At 43.8% G+C, this 21872-nt stretch overlaps 1 protein-coding gene and 1 long non-coding RNA gene across 3 annotated transcripts in view; one reads left to right on the top strand and one right to left on the bottom strand.

Moving 5' to 3' along the window:
• PTPRR (protein tyrosine phosphatase receptor type R) overlaps nucleotides 1-21872 on the top strand; it is a 215603-nt gene that overhangs the window by 18134 nt on the left and 175597 nt on the right. For both annotated transcript variants that reach the window (XM_075931784.1, XM_075931780.1), the window contains exon 2: nucleotides 17094-17398. In XM_075931784.1, coding sequence (XP_075787899.1) covers nucleotides 17336-17398 — 63 coding nt within the window. In that variant the 5' untranslated portion in view covers nucleotides 17094-17335. The remainder of the gene's footprint in view (nucleotides 1-17093; nucleotides 17399-21872) is intronic.
• On the bottom strand, nucleotides 4482-14901 carry LOC142826563 (uncharacterized). The gene is made up of 3 exons (XR_012900773.1): nucleotides 14751-14901; nucleotides 5762-6405; nucleotides 4482-4955 (listed from the first exon to the last, which is right to left on the bottom strand). It is a non-coding gene; the product is annotated as an uncharacterized LOC142826563 (long non-coding RNA).

The following is a 21872-nucleotide window of genomic DNA, read 5'->3' as shown; positions in this document are numbered from 1 at the left end:
TCTTAAAGTTATCCAATTCTGGTGTTGGAGGCCCAAGGAGTCAAACAGTTCTACTCATTACTTGGTAAGATTGTCATCATTAAGGCATGGTTTCTTGAGCAAAGATCTTCTCGGACACTATTATTATCCCCCCCTCCTCTTGAAGCAACACATTAATAATCTCAAACATGGACTAGTACTTCTCTGTTGGCCCTTAGCAACCAGGAAAGACAATTCCCAGTCTTTTGCCACGAGTGTTTCCAGCACTTCCAAAAGCTTGTCTGAAATGCTGATAGAAAAGATGGTGTGACAATGTGTCAGGGAGCTCATGACCCTGCACCCCCATTAGCAGTAAGATGTGACTTTCAGCCACCTAATAGAGTAGAAGGGTTTTTATTGCTTCTCAGAGATACAGCGTAGTGTAGGATCAATGCTAACACAGGAGCCAGGGCAGACAGCTTTATTTCTCGTGGGGGAAAGGGGCTTCACCCACTTCCTTGGTCCAAAACATCCTCACTCCCCCTAGCCCAGCGGAGACTAACTCAACTCCCTGGCCCTATCCACAGCCTGGCGACAACCCTCGCCTACCTTCTTTTGTCTTTCTCTCTCTGAGGCTGGGACTTGGATGTCTATGGCTAATACACAAGTGAAGTGAGTCATTGGGAATCACACAATGCAGCCGGCAGGACCACTGGGTTTCAAAGTAGTCAGCACCCCCACTATGTCACAGATGGACATAGGTTATCTTGAGATGCTGCTCAGTCCTGATCCAAATAACAGCAAACTACCATGAAAATCTCTCACAGTGGAATTTTGCACGTGTGGAAAAACTTAAAAGAAGTATGCTAGATTATGTTCAATGCATATGAAAATAGACATGGAGTGAACATCTACCTCTCCCTGCTAGTTTGTAATGGGAACTGTCATTCAAAATGGAAGTTTCTGTGCAACATATCCAGTAACAATATTGACACGTATACTTCCTTAGAATGCCTTCATAACTCCACACACCTGTGTGTCACATTGAGGGGAAACCTAGAACAACACATCGTGTTTAATGTTAAATTTGGAAAACCAGTTCCTGCCAACTGTAATCAACTGTCTGTACTTCAGTGCTTACCATCCCTCCTGCAAATGACTGCGTGTATTACACTAAGCTTATGGGACTGTAAATATACCAGACACAACATGAGGACTGGTGAAAATTATTGTAGTTTCAATGGGAGTTTTGGCCAATAGTGTTTTTTTTTTTGTTTTTTTTTTTTTTTTTTAAAGATTCAAGTTAGAACTCTCAAATTAAAAACGGATAAATTAGAATGTTCTTTTCAAGATGAAATGAGTAAATGTTATAACTTACTCTCATGTCTGGGAACATGATTTGAGGAAGGAAATTGGAATGTAAAAACAGTAATTATAGGCTTACTCTAGATCTAAGATCAGAGCTAGCCAATTTAAGAATTCATGAGAACCAGATTGTAAGCATATTTTTATGGGTGTGCTGGGGCAGAAGGACATGCAAGAATCCCTCTCCCATCCCACTACATCATGCTTGCTAGGCTTTAAAAGACCTTTCTACAATAAAAGTCCCATGCTTAGGGGAAAATAGAGACTCTGCAGTCAGGGAGCAGTATACTAAAACCAGGGATGGGGAAGAGGTGGTGACATGGAGTAGGTCTGGTAAATAAAAGTGGGGAACAATCTGTTCCAGCCTAATCACTGAGGAAAAGGGCTAAGCCCTAATGTGCACAGAGAAGCCCCCAGAAAGACACTGACTCAGACAGGCCCAGTTTTACATTGTTGCTCCTGGTCAGGGTTGCTCCACATTGCCTTCCTCTCAGGGTTGTGGCATAAATGCCACAATCTAGCACTGACTATACCTATCATCGACAAAGCTAAAAGTTGCTGGAAGTATTGTGGCATCAAAGACAATCATGCATAAATGCTGTGGCAGTGGGCCAATGTCCATCTTTTATGGAAGGAAGTTTATACTGTGAATCAATGTAGTTGTTCTGTCAGGCTTCCAATACAACTCTGAATCAAATACTTGGTAAGACCAGCTGTTTATGTGCCCTAAGAACTCATGAAAAATAGTGATCTCTGAGAGCCACCTTAGCTGGATCAGAACTCCATAGGATCAAATTCTGCTTTCCATTACAACGATTACTGATTTCTCTAGTGTTACTATGGATTTACCTCTGTGTAACACAGGAGTTATTTCAAAATAATAACCCCGGAAATAACTATTTCAAAATAGCACATCCACACTACAAGGCACCATCAAAATAGTGCGTCCACACTCACTGGAGCCTGAATTACATTTAAAGCATCAGGAGAGCAATCGCTTCCTGTAGCTGCTTCATGAGGCTAGCTGAGACTTGTGCTTAAAGGGGCTCCTCTCTACAGCACATTTCACACTCCTCTTCTCCACTGACTACCTCTTCAAGGGACAGCAAACACATGCCTATGTCTACATTGTGCAAGAACCCACAGAGCGTCCACACTGCCCGCCCACTTTTGCACAAGAAGATTTAGAGTTCGGCATTGGAAGACAGGGCTTCTTGCGCAAGAGTTACACTCTTTTCTAACAAGTGTAAGCCTTCTTGCACAAGAGCTCTTGTGCAAAAGGGCAGTGTGGATGCGCGGCAGAGGTTTCTTGTGCAAGAAAGCTCTGATGGCCATTTTAGCCATAGGGCTTTCTTGCACAAGAGAGTGTCCACACTGCCATGGATGCTCTTGCATAAAAGCACATGGCAGTGTGAACATGCTCTTGTGCAAGAACCTGCCAGTGTAGACATAGCCATGTTGTATGCTCTGGTTGCCCTTGCAGATGCCACAGCACTCTCATCATGCAGCCAGAGCTGCTGCAGAGAAGTCACCAGCTCTTGGGCCTCCTGCTGTGCCTCATGGTGCAGTTCATGAAGACTGCCCACGTGGTGCTGCAGGAGGACAATGACCAGCACAGACTGGGGGACCTCTTCACACAAGCCATGGTGTTCCTCATGTACCACATTCCCTTCCATCCTCCCCTGCACACCGTTCAACACTGCTTCTGGTGGTGGGAGACCAGTTCCAAGTGGTGGGACTACATTTTCCTACAGCAGTGGGATGACCAACAGTGGCTCTAGAATTTCTGCATGTGGAAGGACACCTACTTGGAGCTCTGTGAGTTGCTCACCCCTGTCCTCAGGCAATGGGACACCTGGATGAGACCCACTATCCCCCTCCAGAAGCGTGCTGCCAATGCACTTTGGAAGCTCACCACACTGGACAGCTACCACTCCATCAGAAACCAGTTCAGCACGGGAAGATTGACAATTGGGGTCATGCTCATGCAGATTTAATTTTTTTTTTACTATTTTATTAGAAGGGTGGTGAAACACTGGAATGGGTTCCCTAGGGAAGTGGTGGAATCTCCATCCCTAGAGGTTTTTCAGTCCCAACATGACAAAGCTCTGGCTGCGATGGTTTAGTTGGGGTTGGTCCTGCTTTGGGAAGGGGGTTGCAATAGGTGATCTCCCAAGGTCTCTTGCGACCCGATGATTCTATGTTTCTATAGGTTGTCAAGGCCATCAACACCATCCTGCTGTGCAAGGTCATCTCCCTGAGCAATGTTGACCCCGTCATCACTGGCTTTACCATCATGGGCTTCCCCAACTGTAGAAGGGTCATTGATGGCCCCCACATTCTCACCCTGGCCCCCAACCACTGTTCCTCCAAATATATAAATAAGAAGGGGTACTTTTCCATCATGCTGTAGGCCTTTGTGGACCACAAAGGCCACTTCACAGACATTTATGTTGGGTGGTCAGGGAAGACACATGATGCTCGTGTCTTCCAAGACTCTTCCACACACAGGCATATTTTTCTCTAACTGCATCATCAGGGTTCAGGAGGTGGACATGCTCATGTGCATCTTGGGCGATGCAGCCTACCCCAGCTCCCCTGGCTTATAATGCCCTACATGGGCAACCAGGACCCCATCAATGAGACCTTCAACACCAGACTGAGCAGGTGCCGCATGGTTGTGGAGGGTGCCTTCAGCTGCCTCAAGGAGAGGTTCCAGAGTCTCCTCACCCACCTGGACCTCGATGACTGGAACATCCTCCAAGGGGTGGCAGCTTGCTGTGTGCACCACAACCTTTGTGAAACCAGGGGATGGACTTTCCTGCCAGGGTGGGGGGCAGAGTGAGAGCAGCTGGTCAGGGATTTTGAGCAGCCAAGCACTACTTCCATTCGGTGAACCTACCAGGGGGGCTATGTCCAGGGGGAGACCTTAAGGAAGAGTTTCAGCCGAGGCCACCTGTGACATTCTCCTTCAGGCCTTCCCATCAGGAGCCTCTGCATTGCCCCTGTGTACCATTGATCTCCCACCCCTCCCTTCTCCTATCCTCCCTTCCAATCTTCCCTGAAGACCAAATAAAAAAGCCTTTTTTTGTTTAGAAAAAAAAACTCTGGTATTTTTTATTTGGGGAATATACATCAGGGGAGGGACTGGGGAAAAACCTGCGGGTGGAGGGAGGGGAAAAGGGAGGAACAGGAGAGAGGCTCGGGGATGGGGCTGGGACTGGCACCTTCCTTGGGTACCTTGTGAGGCTTCGGCTGCCCAGGAGGCCCCACCACTACGTGTTTGCAGGCCCTGGAAGTCTGAGGAGGGTAGGAGGAGAAGCCAAGGAGGGAGGGTAGGTGCTTTGCTGGAAGTTGGGGGGCAGATATGGGGGAGCTGGTGGATTGCTTCAAAAGTGCAACAATGCACTCTATGGCTGAGGTTAAGGAGGAGTATGTGGCCTTGTGTTGGCATGACAGCTGCTCCCACGTGGTCCTCTTCATTTTGCAGTCAGCCCAGTGTTCATGATGATCCTCATGGAAGTTCTGGATGAGGGGAACTGAGGAAATCAAGATGTTCCTACACTAGGTCCTCTCAGGGTTGGGTTGATGGCATGGGAGGTGGTAAACATGCCATCCTGCAGCTGGCCCATCTGTGAAGAAAGTGACAAGGGCAGTCTTCCCAGGAGACACTGTGCATGAAGCCTAGCCCTAAGCACTGAGCCAACACTGAACGTCTCTGTTCAGATGATGGCAATGTGCTTTGAGCAAGCCATCTGTTACCTAGACAGTGGAAACTTTCCTGCAGGGGCACAAACATCCCAGGGAAGTCTCACTATCCCCATGTCCCAAGGACAAGCATGGGAAGGTGCCAGTCAGGACAGGAACCTGTGAGCAGGAGGGGAAATAGGGAGGCTTGGCTTCCTTCCGTGTCTTGCACATGCTGGGTCCAGCAGTACTGGTGTTCCACAGCAAGAGAACTTTTATCTCTGCCCACTGGATGAAGTGGAGAGAGGGTGTTGGGGGAAGTGTGTGAGCAGGAGAAGCTGCTTTCCAGAGAGAGTAGTATTGGGGTCCCCTCCTCTTCCTGCCCCAGTAGGTTTCCATGTAAGGGGGGGGTCAGTGTTCTCCACATAGCGTGCTTGACCAGGAGCAGATGCTGCTTGAGAGTGTGGGTATGAGCCCAGCACTGCTGTGCGTTTCCAAAACCCCAGCCTACTTAGTGGTGGGAAGGTGTCCCACCACGGAGTCTGGAGTAAGGCAGGCCTGTTCAGGAACCTTGTGAGAAGGAGCAAGGGGTTCCTGTGTGAAAGCATCATGGAGTGCTCCAGACTGACACGCCATGTGTACCCACATGCACAAGCCACTGTGCAATTCCCAGGCCAAGAAGGCTGAGTGAGGGCCATGTGGCCCTTGCCACCCGCCCCCGTGTGTGTATAGGGAAAATGATAGAACTCACCTGAACTGCCTTCTCTGGGTTCATCCAAGCCCTGTAAGACATCCTAGGGTGCAGGGAGTGACCAGTACCAGGAAGATGACAACCTTTTGGCTAGTGGGCATGGTGTCCAGGCTGGCCTGCCCCTCCTCCACAACCTCATCCTCATGGAGGCTGACGACAGGCGTGTCCTGTCCAGAGTCAACGACAAAGGAGGGGAGGTGATGCCCCCTCTCCTCCACGATGGCATCCAGCTGCTTGTAGTAGTGGTAGGTCTGTGGTGCTGCTCCAAAGTGGAAACTTTCCTCCCTGGCCTTGGTGTAGGCCTGCTGGAGCTTCTTAGTTTTCACATGCACCTAGTCCAGAGTGCAGCTGTTCCCCTTCTGTACACATTGGCATTGCATTGTCTGATGCAGAGATCCTGGAGGTTTGTCTCCTGGCCCCAGAACTTGATGAAATCCAGGATATCTGCACCAGTCCAGGATGATGTCCTCTTTCACCCTCGGACAGGGGCTTCTGAGTGGCTGTGGAAGTGCTGGCAGCCCTGGGAAGCTCAGAGGGTGTGCTGGGGCCAGACATGGCTCATAGACAAGCTGCAGTGTGGCACAGGGCTAGCAGGGCTCGCGTTGTGCCACTGGCCTTTTACCTTCTGCCTGCAGCTTTAAAGTCTGCAAGGGAATGAGAGCAATGGAGTTGTCAGGTGTGTGGCCAGACTGGCCACAAGAGCAGCTGTGAGACCTCTGGAGGCCAATTATTTCAAAATAACAGCCGTTGAGTGTCCACACTATTTTGAAATCATTTCAAAGTAAGCGCTATTCCTCATGGCAAGCAGGAGGTATTATTTCGAAATAACAAACCCATTATTTTGAAATACAGTAACTTCAAAATAATGGGCTTGTTTTGTGGATGCTCGCCGAGTTATTTTGAAATAACTTCCCAGTGTAGACATGCCCACAGAGTAGAATTTAACTGACTCTTCACTTGGAATACTACAATAATGTCAAACAAAGCAAATTGATGTGGCACCTTCTGGAAAAAAAGGCAAATAGAGACAATATCAATACATCAATACTTTGTGTCTAAGTACGTCAGAATACTAAGTGCCTTAGGGACCAGTGCTTTGTCTCTTAACTCATTTGAGTAGACCTACTGAAATCAATGGGCCATCATAACAGGTTCCATTCTCAACATATCAGACAGCATTTCAATCATGCAGAAGAAGATAAGATGCAAAGCCTCATTTTCAAAATACTATTGGTACACTTAATCATAAATTGGGTGCATTCTGACTACTTTGTGTTCTGCTTTGTTGCACATTTGTTTGATGTGTAATTACAACCCTTATACCTTGGAAAATGTTATGTATACTGACACATTTTTCAGATGAAGTTGTTTTTAGCCAGTGTTGAAGTTTCTTACATACTGCCTCATCCACAGGTTAGTATAGCAGAATCCAGATTTTTTTCCTCTTAAGATCAGTCTAATTTACTTCAGAAATATCTTTTGCAAAGCATCTTCATTTCATTAACCACAAATCCATACATTTGTGTCACTGTTTTAAAAAAAACTATCTGGAATTATTGGCAATAATTCTTTATTTTAGCTGCTTGAAATAAACATTAGTGAATGTACAGCTAGGGATATACTAATGAGATTTAGTCTGACATGACTGACATGTTGTTTTGCTGACACTTAAGGCATACTGTTAAGTAGACATTACAAATGTGAGGCATGTTGTCTCCAGACAGCCTTTGTTTTCATCTGTTCTTTCATGATTATATAAAGCATCTTTCTACCAGAAATGTTGATCACTCAAAAAAAATTTGAGCAGAAAAAAATAAAAGAGGGAGAGGCAAATCTTATATTTGTATTTAGGACGCACATTCCTAGTAGTTGTTATTTTTAAGCTTTACAAAATCAGTGATTTACTTGTTTTTCTGAGAGGAAAAAAGAATCCATAGCCAAAATGCTTCTTGAGCTATTAATACATGTGGCTATGGCTTGTGTGGCATGGCTTCAAATGGAGCAACAAGGTCAGAGATGAATGAAAGACTTCTTGTGATAACCGCAATGTATATGAGGGCTGAAGGACCAATTATCAAGTGGCTACTACCTATGGCTGAAAATGCAAATTTGTTTTGATTGTTGAAATACCAATGGTAATGCAAGTTCCCCCCGTATGCCTCAGCCCTGATCTGAAGGGACCCTTTCTCAGAATAGAGTACAAACTCCTCTACCTATTCCACTCGTGGCCTCTCTAGTGATTACCAGCAAAGGTGCCAATGCTAAATGCAGCATAAGATATTTGTAATTTGGACTCTTGGGAACTGGACCAGGATTAATAACTCATTTCACAATATGAATATTTTAAAAGAAACTTGAAGGTAATATTTCCTCAACTGTAAGCCAGATTCTCCACCTTACGGAAATAAGAACGGCCATACTGGGTCAGATCAAAGGTCCATCTAACCCAGTATCCTGTCTGCCAACAGTGGCCAATACTAGATGCTCCAAAGGGAAGGATCACAACAGATAATCCTCATGTGATCCCTCACCTATCACCCACCTTCAGAGAAACAGAGGCTAGGGATGCCATTCCTACGCACCCTGGCTAATAGCCATTGTTTTACCTAACATCTATAATACACAGAGGGGTGCAAGCTGCGAAGACTGATCTGAACTGTATTCCCCATTATCAGGAATTGTTTTGTCCAAAGGAACCATATGGGGCAGACCAAAGTCCATTTAATTCTGTAACCCAATGATTCCCAAACTTTTCACCCACGTGAACCACAGTCTGCATTTAATCTTTTTGGGTATGTCTACAATTGCCCCCTAGTTCAGATTAGGGAGGCAAAAGAAGGATACTGAAGTTGCTACTGAAGCATAGGATTTAAATATCCCGTGCTTGATTAGCATATTCACGGCCGGTCACCATTTTAAAATGCAGGTCACCCGATTTAACTTGCTGCGTGTAGACACGGTAGTCCAATCCAAAACCCTTCCCTTGAATTAACTATTACTCCTCATTGCACGAATTAACTGTTACTCCTTCAAGAGCAACTTCAGTATGCTTCATTTGCCTCCCTAGTCTGAACTAGGGGGCAAGTTTAGACATATCCTTTGTGTGTGATCTGTTCTTACATATGTGCACTCACCCCAGGACCACAACACTAAGCAGAGCTTGGTGTGGATGGGAGGCTGCCAGGGTGTAGCGGTGTTTGGAAAGCAAGCCACCATCCAGTGGCAGCTCCTGTCCTTCAGGGATAGGCCTGGCTCCTAGTTCTGGGCACTGCAACTTGATATCTCTCATTGCAGTGCCCGTCAGGTTTAGCCGGGACATCCCTCCATCACGATGAAGGGATAGTCAGGCCAAATTTGAGTGAGTGTCAGAGACCCCATACATCAGGTTACAACATCCTAAGTGGGGAGCCAGGCCCAGCCCTACAGGAAAGGAGCTTCTTGCATGGGAGGAGAGCAAGGCAGGCTCTCTCCTTAGAGCCCCAACTGCACACCAGATTAGGAGAGGTGTCTGTATGTCTAGCATCTCATGACATCTAGAATCTTCCAGCAACACACTCATGGGTTGAGATACATCATTTGGGAAACACTAACATAACTTGGTGATGACAATAATGAATACCAGCTACTTCAGAAAAATGTGCAAGAAACCCTGCAGTAGGCTGTTAAAGAATAGAAGGTAATGATGGGAACAGTACAGTGGGAAGAGCAGGTCTATACAACATTGTAATTGCAGGGATGCTTTCCAGGTATGCTGGAGGAGTTCAACTTGGCATTCTGCTTCCTGGATACTTTGCAGTGATTCTCAAGGAGCAGTGCTGTTCCATACTTCCCTTTACTTTGGGCTGCATCTATGTAGAACAGTCAAATCTGATCAATTTTCTTTCCTTATACATTGTTACAAGCAGACAGAAGTTATTTTCATCATTATGGATTTTGTAATTCATAAGAACTGTGTCTAGACTGGCAAGTTTTTCCACAAAAGCAGCTGCTTTTGCGGAAAAACTTGCCAGCTATCTACACTGGCCGCTTGAATTTCCGCAAGAACATTGACGATCTCATGTAAGAAATCAGTGCTTCTTGCGGAAATATTATGCTGCTCCCATTTGGGCAAAAGTCCTTTGGCGCAAAACCTTTTGCGCCAAAGGGCCAGTGTAGACAGCTCAGATTTGTTTTGCGCAAAAAAGCACCAATCGCGAAAATGGCGATCGGGGCTTTTTTGCGCAAAAGCGCATCTAGATTAGCACAGACGCTTTTCCGCAAAAAGTGCTTTTGCCGAAAAGTATCCATGACAATCTAGACGCTCTTTTCCGCAAATGCTTTTAATGGAAAACTTTTCCGTTAAAAGCATTTGCGGAAAATCATGCCAGTGTAGACGTAGCCAATATGTATCATACCATAGCACCTAAGAGGCCTAGTCATGGTAAAGAATTCCAGTATGCTAGGGCACTTTACAAATGTGCTAGGCACCATATAGAACAAAAGATTATTTGTGCTCTAAAGAGCTCATGTTCTAAGTAATATAATAATTTTCATATTTTCCAAACACATTTTTCATGAATTTTTACTGTATCTAAATTCTGACTATGCCATGGAAAGTATGGACTAAATACTGGAATCTAATATCAGTAAGAATTGCTCAGTGGAAAGAAGAGAGTATTAAATCAGGCCCCAACCATATTTGTTACTCGAGTCTTATGCGAACAATAACCAAAGAAGAAGAGAAAAGCACTTGTAAGGAGTCTGGTTGGCAGAGCAGGAGGATGGCCTAGAGAGAAAGGGGGAACCATTTAGTTGATCTTGGTCATACATTAGATTTTTCCAGGAAGGATGCTCATGCTAGAAGCTACATATTGCTTCTGAAAGATTTACCTCTGCTTGTAGAGCATTCATACAGGAGAAAAGCTGTGACCTGGCTGAGCACTCCTGAATCCGCAGAAGTTACTTTTTCAGCATTCTGAAGAGCAGCAACTAATGAACATAAGAACAGTCATCAGACCATGGGCTATCTTCCCCTATATCCTGTCTGACAGTGGCTCACACCAGAGTTTCAGGAGGAGTGTACAGAGCAGGGTATTTGTGGAATGGTCCATCCCTCACTTCCACTCCTTATTTCTGGAAGTCAAGCATGTGGTTACATCCTTAACCATTTTGCCTGATAGCCATTGGTAGACTTACCCTCCATGAACTAGTCCAGTTCTTTTTTTTTTAAAAACACACTTATACTTTTGGCTTTCACAACCTCATGCAGCAATGAATTGCACAAGTTAGTTGTGCATTGTGTGAAAAAGCACTTCCTCTGTTTGTATTAAACCAACTGCCTACTAATTTATGGGGTGTTTCCCTGGTTATTGAATCCTGGGCAAGGATAAATAATACTTCTCTATTTAGTGTTTCCACACTGTTCCTGATTTTATAGACTTCTCATATCCCTGTTAGTTCTCTTTTCTAAGCTGACTAACACTAAACTTTTCTTTCTTTCTCTAAATTGCTGTTTCCTGCAAAAATACTTTGACTCTTCAACTGTGTTTCCTGCTCCTCCAGTATTTATAATAACAAACACGAAGCCATTAATGGCTTTCTGTGGTACATTGAGGTTAGTGGCAGTTAAGGACCACTTTCTGTCACATGTGTTCAAGATGAGTAGCACCTCACTTCATAAATATGTCCATTAATGAGTCCTGAAATGACAACCTAAGAAATCACTAATCTGGAGCCAAAATTGGCCATGATCTTAATAAAATTGGATGATTTCATCTTTGGAGAGAAGCCAACAGGGAAAATTTGGTACTTCAGTCCACAAAGGCCTCTTACTGCTTTAGCTTCAGTCAGGGCTGGTTAGCCAAAGGTCAAGGAGCTGCAATTGGTTCTCAGTGGATGCTGTTCAGATGCAGTGAGATATTAGAGCCTTTATTCAAACTCTTCAGAAAATGCACTTTAGACCCCTGAAATATTTTGTTTCAATCAAAAAAATCTCCAACCTAGAATACTCTTGTAAAACTGAAGTTTTTGATTGACAGATACTACCATAGTGCAGCATGGGAATTTTAGTTTGGGAGCCTCATTCTCCCAACCTATAGAGGAAAGTCCCTGCCATTTTGCCATGAGAGAAATAATCCAGATGAAAAGCCTGTCTTAGGCTACATCTAGACTGCATTGCTTTTCCAGGATACCAGAGGTATCCTGGAAAAGAAACACTGCGTCCAAGGAATGCATCCACTTTTTAAAAACATTTTTGAAAAAGCAGAAGCGCTCCTGCACCATCCCTGTAAACCGCGTTGTACGAGGCATAAGGGATGTATCCAAAGAGCACTTTTTTCCAAAATTTTGGCACCGTGTAGATGCACCAAATTTCAGAAAAGCCTCTTTTGAAAGTAAATCAGAAGAAGATACATACCACAAATTGCATATCTTTTTCTGATTTAAACCTGCAGTTTAGAGGTAGCCTTAGAGAGGAGAGTGGGAATATGAATAAACTGATTCCCATAAGACACCACAGTACATATCCAAATCTATTTTCCCCTTGGGGCACTTGGTTTTTAATGAAAAACTGAAATTATCTGCAGAAAACAGACATGTTCATAAAACATTGCATTTAGTTAAAATCCCAGTTTTCTTTCCAAAACAGTTTCAGTAGAAAAATTTTGGAGCAGCCTTATCTTTTTCACTTCTTTATCTCAAGCTAGAGTAGGGCCTGATTTAGTCTGACTGAAAATCAATCAGAAAATCTCTGGATTTTGGTCATTGGCCCATACAATCTATCCTGTCACACAGCAGTGTGATTTTAGCATTAGACTCCATCCAGTATCCAACACTGCAGCCACTGCACCTAAATAAAGAGTCTGTGTCTGAGGCCTTAGGTAAGTGGGAGAACGTTCCAGGGTGAGAGGATAGCTTGAATCTAGTGCTAGTGGACAGTGCTTCAGTCCTAAGCCCATTGAAATTAATGAAAGGTCTCCTGTTAACTTTACTGGACTTTAGATGGGGATCCAGGGGAGTGCTACTACTGCAGAATGGGAGAGAAGATGATGTGAGGAATTGAGAATACTGAGTTAAAGAAAAAGGAAGGATGTGAAGATCAGAGACACAAAATTTCTCAAGTAACAAGGTGCAATTAATCTTTTATCAGAATACACACACAATTGGAAACAAAATTAAGAAATTAAAGTTAAATTGCAACCCATCTAATTTACCTAGAAAAATACTTAATATTTCCTTTGAATTTATAGAATATATAAAACTCAGTCAAGTTCCAGTGTGTTGCTTCTTGCAAAATGAATATCTTACTGTCTTCATTTCTCCAGCTTCTGGCTTGTTAGTAAGAAAGTGGCAGGCTCTGTGCAATAAACTAAGACGCCCACAGCCATAGAAAACCTGAAACTTCAAAAGGGTAACTCAATTAATAGGTGTGTGTATTTTACATACTGTTGAGGTATGGTACAAAGGTTTTATAGGTATGGATTTTGGGTGGCTGCATTATTCAAAAGTGGTATGATATATACAGAGGAGTGCCATATTTGTTCCAGAAAAAACAATTTAGGAATGTTTGAGAGAACTACATTAAATTGGTTCAAAATTCTCTTGGCTCAGAAAGAGAAACAATTAAAGCTAATCTTAAAATATTTCTGAAAATGACCGGGAATATCTTTTTCTAGACTCACAGATGTAAAAACATTCCAAATGCATTATCTCGGGTCCTTTCAGGGCTAGAAGTGAATGCGAGGTCCCACTGGGAATCTCCCTTTACTAGTAGTAAAAGCTTTTGTTCCTAGGCCTGGGGAATATAAGATAACATACTTTAAAGTTTGAAATTTTAAGTTTTAAACCAGTTAATGATCCTAAACTGAATCTTGCCTTTCTTGAAAGCTGGGCAAGGTTAAATGTTTGGGGAGAGAAGGATGAAACATTTTCCTGATGGGTTATTTTAAATAAAATGGCTGCTGTTTGAAGCTGTTTGGGGATTTAGAATGGTAAGAGACATCTTGGAGAGAAGGATTAGTATATTGGGGACAGCTGACAGTCAAAAGTGCATAGCCCATAATTTATCACACGGTTTTACAATTTATCATATGGTCTCTCCTCATACGTAGTAGTTGCGTGTCAATATGTACATGTATAATATGCTGTATGGATAGATCCATGTGGCAGCTCTGAATCCTCTGATGCGTGTACCAGTCTATTCAGGATTAGATTCTAATTACTAGGATTTGGGTGGCTTTTGGCTAGTAGGGACAGAAGTTTGGGTGCCACCAGTAGAATCAAGCCCAAAATAGCTTAATGAGACTAATGGAAGTGTAACAGAACCCCAAATTTATCTGTTTTAATTCTTCCTATGCGCCACCTGTCCACAAAAAGAAGGGCTACTGCACTACTACAGACCCAACTTCTCTACTGAATGACAGGCTCTCAGGGAAAAAACCATGCTTCTATGGTGGGTTGAGGAATGATTTTTTGTGTATTTTCCCACTCAAAAGAATACATTTATGCTGCATGTTTTGTACCTCAGTATCCAATGTGCTTTACAATTCTGAATTGCTTATACAGGCAAATGTCCCACTGATTTCAGCCCATATTTACTGCTGGGAGAATTCTGTGCCACGTCATAATACAGAATTTTGTAGAAATTAATGTGGGGTTGTCATGGGGGTGCTCCCTCCTGCTCCCGCCGGCAGACAGCAGGAGACCCTGTCCCAAGGAGCACAGACCCAATGTGCACAATTCAATATAGTCCTATAAGGCCAGGCCCTCTGGCTCACGGCACTATGCGCAGTCCAGTATGGCCCTTTAAAGCTAGGCCCTCTGGCAGGTCAGGGTTATAATGGGGCTTTACCCCTAGTAGGGTGACCCGGGCCCACCCTACTCCACCGGGTCCTGGCCCAGGGCCCTGTGAGTGGCAGGACAGCATGCCACTCCCTCGGCAGGGGAGTCCTGCCAAAACGCACCGAGGTTCACAGGGCGGGAGAGGTGGCTCCTGCTCTGGGCCACTTCCTACCTGGTCCCTGGGGGGCACTTCCCTGGTACTTGTCCAGCCGACTGCCTTCTCTGGGGTGGCATCTCCACAGCGGGTGATCTCGGCGGTGCCTTCCCTCTCCTTGGCATCCCTGCTGGCTTCGCTTGGGATCTCTGGTTGTGGTTGATCAGGCAGTCCCTTTGTAGGTCCTTCTCCTCTGACTGCCAGCCTAGACTGAGCCCTTCCCCAGGCTTTTATTGCTGAGCTGCAGTCCAGGCATGCCTAGTAGGGTCGCGGGGAAGGGCCTCTGCAGCCAGGTAACGCTGGCTAGGCCCTGCAACTTTAGGGTGGGGCTGCTTTGCCCTGTCTCAGGGGTACACAGAGGAGTTCCTGTGCCCCATAGAAACAGGCTGCAGAGATGATGGCTGCCAGTAGGGGTCACTGGACCTCATAGAGTTTGGGTCACAAATGAAAGAGAAGGCCAGGGGAAGTAGGAATGGGAGGGAACTGAAGGGTTCTTAGTAATTGCACATACAACCTGAAGTAAGGGGGTGGCAGCATGCAGGAAATGCCTTATAAGCCCAGTATCCAGAATTAGGCTTTTTCTCCCTCTTTGCATCTGTTTGCTCTGGATGGATGGGGTCTGAGAGTGTCTGGGCTGGGAAGGGTACGTAGCTGGACTTTGGGGATAGGGGTAGGAAGTGTCAGTGTCTGGGCTAGGTGGGAGATTAGTGGCTGGGCTAGTGGAAATAGCTAGTGTGAGTGTTAGGACTGGGGGAGAGGGCCCATAGCTGTCCTCTGGGGGGAGAGGAGAGGGAGTATGAGTGGCTGGGCTGAAGGGCATGACTGGCTTGTGGGGAGAGGTGGTGTACAAAGGTTCAGTTTTCTGCTCTACCACAAACTTCCTGTGTGACACTGCTAAGAGGGGCGTGTGAGTGTCTTGGCTGGGGGATGGGGGGACATAGCTGGGTTTTAAGGGAGAGGGGATATGCACATCTGGCCCTTTCCCTGGGCTCTCGGAGGAAGGGGGCAGAGAAGCAGAAACTGGGTTGTCATAGGATTTTCTTTTAACTATCTGGGGGAATTTTTGTGTGTGTCTGTATTGTTACATACATACTTGCTAGCAGGTATTTTGCACTAAATTACCAAAATAATTTAAACTGGCAAGATTATACAGAGTAATTTTGACAAAGTTTGCAGAATTTTATATAATTTTAAAATTTTGTGTGCACAATTTTTTGGGGGTGCAGAATACCCCTAGGAATGCATGTAATACTTGTACATATATATGAATCACTTCAACCACCTTTGAAATTCACTAGTCTCTGGGTGGCAATAATAGTACAGGACTTAGAGGATACTGTTCTTGATTTGCAGCTTGGTTTGTTGAAATTTCTTGAGGAAATTAGGTCAACAGAATGTAATTATCTAAACTGGAATCTCTGAAGGGTACCTGCACTGAAATTTTCACTCTTCTGAAAAAATGCCATGGGATCTTTAGTGACCCTAATCCCCTCATTTTACATTTTCTCACCAACACGGTATGGGCAGGAAGAGAAGTGATGCTATGATTTCACATGATTCAAAAAAAGCCCCTGCTAGTTTGGAGATCCCATATCATTCTTCGGTCTGAAATCTCTCTCCTTTTTCTCTATCCTTCCCCCGTTGTTCTATGTTACTTTGAGATTCCCACTTTGCTGTGTTAATTACACATGAGAAATAAATTACCATGAGACAAGATGATTGAGCAGTTTTGATCAAGAACCAATGTGTTATCTACTACTGAGAGTCCGTTTATTCAAGAACTCTTCCTAAACAGTAAGAGCTAAGACCACCAAATTTGGTATGTGGCTTCCTCTTATCATAACGTAAAACGAGGTCAGGGTTTGGTTGTGCTAGGACAATGGGAAGTATGTAGAATGTGATTGTCTCTTCTTTCACACCCCTCCCTTTCAATGTGATGTTAAGCAATTGTACTCATGAGTGACCACACAGGGGCAGCAAGCATGGGGACAGTTTTACTTATGAATGAACACGGGGGAGGCAGCAAATGCCCCATCCCCGGGGAGCAGCTGCTAGCTGCTATGCAGTCCACATCCCTGAATTGGCCCTGTAGAGAAACTGGCAGGCGGGCCATGTGGCTTTGCTGCCCCAGGACCTGGGCAATGCAGGGTAAGTCTTCTAGTCTTTACATTTATGTGATATACAAGGAACAAACTGTGTGGTCATTTTCAAAGTCAAAATGTGACAGGGAGAATTTGTCTTCAATGCAGCTACTGTTGCAGCTCTATGCAACTGAGTTCAGCAGATGGCTCTATAAATCTGAATGACCAAATGAGATTTTGTTTTCATTTAAGTCACTGATGTTCTCTATTCTTTCAACAGAGTGCTTTTCAGGAGACAATGATCACTTCTTGGCAATTCACCAACGAAAGAGTGGGAAACCTGTATTTATTTATCACCATGTCCAAAGTGTTGAGAAAAGTTTGGATACAAACAGCCAGAAGATTTATAAACACAATTTCCATTCCTCTTCACATGCAAAAATAAGCAAGCTGCACCCTGCAATAATTGTTAAATCAACATTCCCTAGACCTGCCTATGAGCCATCCCTCAATCTGTTAGCTATGACTGGTCAAGAGCTGGAAGTGGAAAACCTCCCAGTTCCGGCAAATACTGTGATTGTTGTGGTAAGTGCCTTTTTCTAGGTCTTGATATTGTTTCATATGCATTTTACTCTGAGAAATCCAAAGTTCTTATTTCTTCTGCAGTAGCTATGGTCTAATGGCTGCCACTTGCCGCCTCCTTCAATAAAATTCATTGTGATTGAGTGGTAGCAGCAGCACCCTGCTTCGGAACTTGCTGCACCCTGCTGCAGTATCAATTAAGCACGTTCTGCTGGGGCATTATTAGTGTTAATTTCTGGGCCAATGGTGTAATTGGGAAGACACAAGGAGTCAGAACAGGACCTAGGAGGAGATCAGAAGGTGAGCTGTGTTGAAGAGGGTGGCTGTCTGGAATGCTCTCTCTGTTCTGTGGGTAAAAGAGTGGAGGAACAAAAGGAACACCTGGAGAAAGGAGAACACCTGGGCATGATAATGATTGTGAGGAAAGAGGCTAAGCAGCACAACATGCTGTGTAGCTAAGAGAGCATTCAGTAAGCTCTGCCATGGTTTGTGTCATAGAGCAGATCATCAGAAAGGGCAGAATTTGGCCCTATGTAGGGAACTTGTCTTTGCTTCAGAATACCTTTCTTTGTTCTGCTCTCTTTGAATTTCTACCACCAAGTAAAGTGGTAGAATACCGATTGTTCGGTGGGTTTTAAAATTAATTTGAAAAAAGCACTAGAATAGTGCTTTAGGGAATAATCCTACATAATCAGGAGATGGATGGATGATCACTTCGGTAACGTGTTGCATAATTCCATTGTTATGACAAAGCAGCTATTTTAGAACATGCATGTCTCCTATGTGCCAATCAGGAATTCTGAGCATCATTCATTAACTGGTGTATTCCTCTGTCCTGTGGATGAAGCAGCATGCACTGCTTAATTGGAGACTCAGGCATGTAACCTTTGGCAGGCAGCAGCTAGGTGAGTTAAAAAGAAACTCCTCCCCTGACAAGATGCTAAGAACTGTGGAAAACTTTTCTCTGTGGCAAATTAGCAATCTTTTTCTCTGGGGTTATGTCTACACAGCAGAGTTTTTTCAGAATAACAGATGTTATTCCAAAATAACAGTGCCCATCTATGCTACAAGCCTTTATTTTAAAATAATGGTGAACTGGAGGACTTCTTACTCCGACTCATTTCACGAGGAGTAAGGGAAGTTGAAGGAAGAATGTTCTTCCTTCGACTTCCTGCTGTGTAGACAGTGCCAAAAGCCAAATTAATCTATTTCAAGTTAAGCTACGCAACTGACGCAGTTGAAGTTGCGTAGCTTAATTCGACTTTAGCCCTGCTGTGTAGATGTACCTTGGGTTACTGAGCAATCTGCTGGGGATTTCCACAAGAGCATGGCTGGGGAGAAAGAAGCCTCAGATAGCAAAAGTGGCAATGAAACAGCTCTGTGATAGTGACTCTTCCACCCTGTGACAAAGCTGCTATGCCATCTGACCAAGAAGGGAGGGACTGGATTTTCTCTTTATTTTCGAATTTACAAAATTCAGCAATTCACAGTGGCTATCCTGGTCTGTAGTGCTAATTGATATTTGGCTATAACTTTATGACTAATAGTAACAACAAATATATGATTAATTCTGCAAACTGTTTTCAGTAGTCTTTTATGAAAGATGCTAGATTAAAAATGCTTGGGTATTTTTAAGTCACTCTGTTGTACAGTATGTTGCCATCTTGGCACATAGTGTTTCAAAATGAAGATTTCTTGACTATTGGATTCCTGCTAAATACTCCAGGTGCATCTGAGTTGTTATGCTGATGAATGAATGGTGAGGTAAATGGAGTGCAGATAACTGCTAGCATCACAGAAGAGGAAGAAAAGATCCAGAAGGGGCTAATTTGGAATTCTGAAAGTTTACAGTCTAAAATTCATCAATTGCTATGAATATCTGTCCAGAGAATTGGCATCTAAGGGCCAGATTCTGTGCTGCTTTGCATCATGTGCAGCTCCAGTTTGGTGCTAGGTATATAACACATTCAGTAGATAAGTCAGCCTAGGGCTATGCACACAGAAATGGGCTTGAGCAGCTTAAAGTACTAACAACATTTTACTTCACTAGGGGAATGTTATCGGTTAGTACAGTTTCAATAGGGAATGGTCAGGAGGAATAGCAGGTCAGCTGATGGATACGATGTTTTAGTGTGTCCTCAGCCAGCAAAGCTTCCCATAGACAAGCTGTGAATTAAAGCTTCATCCTCCTTCTCCTCCCCAAACCTGCAGGTGCCTGGCACCACTGATTGTCTTCCTCCCAAGGTAAATCCCCTCACACAGATGCAGCTGCCAATGCAGATGTAAGCAAATTAAGCCCACTATACATGGTGGCTGTGTCTACACTGGCAAGTTTTTCCGCAAAATCAGCTGCTTTTGCGGAAAAACTTGCCAGCTGTCTACACTGGCCGCTTGAATTTCCGCAAAAGCACTGAGGATCTCATGTAAGATTGTCAGTGCTTTTGCAGAAATACTATGCTGCTCCCATTCGGGCAAAAGTCTTTTTTCTGAAAAACTTTTGCGCAAAAGGGCCAGTGTAGACAACAGAGATTTGTTTTCTGCAAAAAAGCCCCGTTCGCGAAAATGGCGATTGGGGCTTTTTTGTGGAAAAGTGCGTCTAGATTGGCCACAGACACTTTTCTGCAAAAAGTGCTTTTGCGGAAAAGCGTCCTGCCAATCTAGATGTGCTTTTCCGGAAATGCTTTTAACGGAAAACTTTTCCATTAAAAGCATTTCTGGAAAATCATGCTAATCTAAATGCAGCGGGTATGTATAGAGTACCATTCAGCTTAAAATGTGATAGAACCTTACAGGGAGCTTGTATGAATTTTAAGAGACTTACAGGTCTCACATCAGGACGGAGATACAGCACAGACTGATTGGAGGGAACCCTGTGCTTTCAAATGGATGGTGTCCTAGTTGCTCTAAAACCTGAAAAACAACTTATGTAACTATCCTATTAAGTGTACATGACCTTAGTCCGGAGTCTTGTGGCTACATTTGTGCAATAAAGAATCTACCACTGTTTTGAGAGCTTCTATTGTGATTGAGAATAATTTGTGCTCTGGGCACAACAGTGTGACTTGAGCAGCCTTTGCCACGACCACCTTGTCTAAGCTTTCTGTGGGTGTGGCCGACACTATTATTTTAATATTGTCTTTTAGCATGAGGTAGTCAGAACAGTATTTCTCTTTCTGTAGAAGCATTAAGAGATTCAACATCCAAATACAGTTGGATTAAGTGTAAGAATATTCCTGAAGGATGCCTTTTACTATCGGGCAACGCTTCTGTTGCAGAGTACCTGTCAGAATTCAATTGGACATGAGCTATTTGCAGGGCTTTTCACATCTAATTTTCTCCTGTGAACTTAATGCTAACTGGGTTTCTGCATTAATGACATTTGAAAAGGATTTGGTTTGTTTTGAATACATTTTTGGCATTCCTTTTCCATGTATAATCAGCATGTGCTGCTTGTTGTATCTTTGGGATTTTGATCATTTAGGGTAAGCAGAAATATTTGCGGTATTGCTCTTGCTGATCTTTTTTTGTTCCAGCCTGTAGCTATGCTGCTGGTCTTCAACTCAAAAGGGCAATTGCTAGTGTTAATGCTTCCTGTAATCCAGTTAGCTTGTGTGTGTTGTGATTGAATAAGAAATCATGGCAAGGGGGGTTATTTTTTAACTAAATCAATACAGTCACAGCTTATTACAGAGAAGAAGGAACAAAATTCAGTCACATTTCAGCCATTTAAATTCCATTCTCTGCATAGGAGGGGCAGAGAAGAATGACTATAGCAGGAATGTAGAATTATTAGTAGGTGAAATTCTCTGTTAGAAAGAGACCATTTAACAAGCAAAGTTTCACCCACATACCGCTGATTACTTGAAGCATGTTGTGAAGCCAAGAATTCTGTGTGCAAGAGAGTTGTTTTGGGGCTCCCTCAATAAAGGAGTTGCATTCACGAGTTATCTCTGTAGTGAACCTGGGGAAATTGCTATGCATGTTTATCTAGGGAAGGAAGAGGAGGCATCTATTTTCCAGGGGTAAATGTTATATAACTTGAAGCTTTCTATCACAGGAAAATGCTTGCCTTATCTTACGCTTCTAGTGTTTTTGTTTTTAAGAAACAATAGGAGCAAAACAAGAGCCTTTAGAAGGCTTTGGCTGTTGTATAACTATGCCTCACAGACTCTGTCTACTAGGCCATATGTTCCTTTAAGCAGTACCAGAAAACATATGAGAACAACTGATGGCTTGATGTTAGGGATTACTTGTTTCTCATGCAACTAAGTCCTATTCATCATGGTTTATCTTGTAACTGAAAAAGCTATTTACTTATCAAACAGAAAGCATATTTTCAGTGTTTGTGTGAGAGACTGTCCATTTCACTCTTCATTCTCCAAACTGAGAGGTGGTGGATCAGAGTTTTGCATGTATGAGGTATATGCTCAAGGTGAGTGCCACCAGGGTCAATGTAGTACAAAGAAGGCAGAAATAG

The sequence above is a fragment of the Pelodiscus sinensis genome, chromosome 1 (genome assembly GCF_049634645.1).
Source record: "Pelodiscus sinensis isolate JC-2024 chromosome 1, ASM4963464v1, whole genome shotgun sequence".
Taxonomy (NCBI): domain Eukaryota; kingdom Metazoa; phylum Chordata; order Testudines; family Trionychidae; genus Pelodiscus; species Pelodiscus sinensis.
The sequence above is the reverse complement of the archived record's forward strand: the minus strand, read 5'-3'. Positions and strand labels throughout refer to the sequence as shown.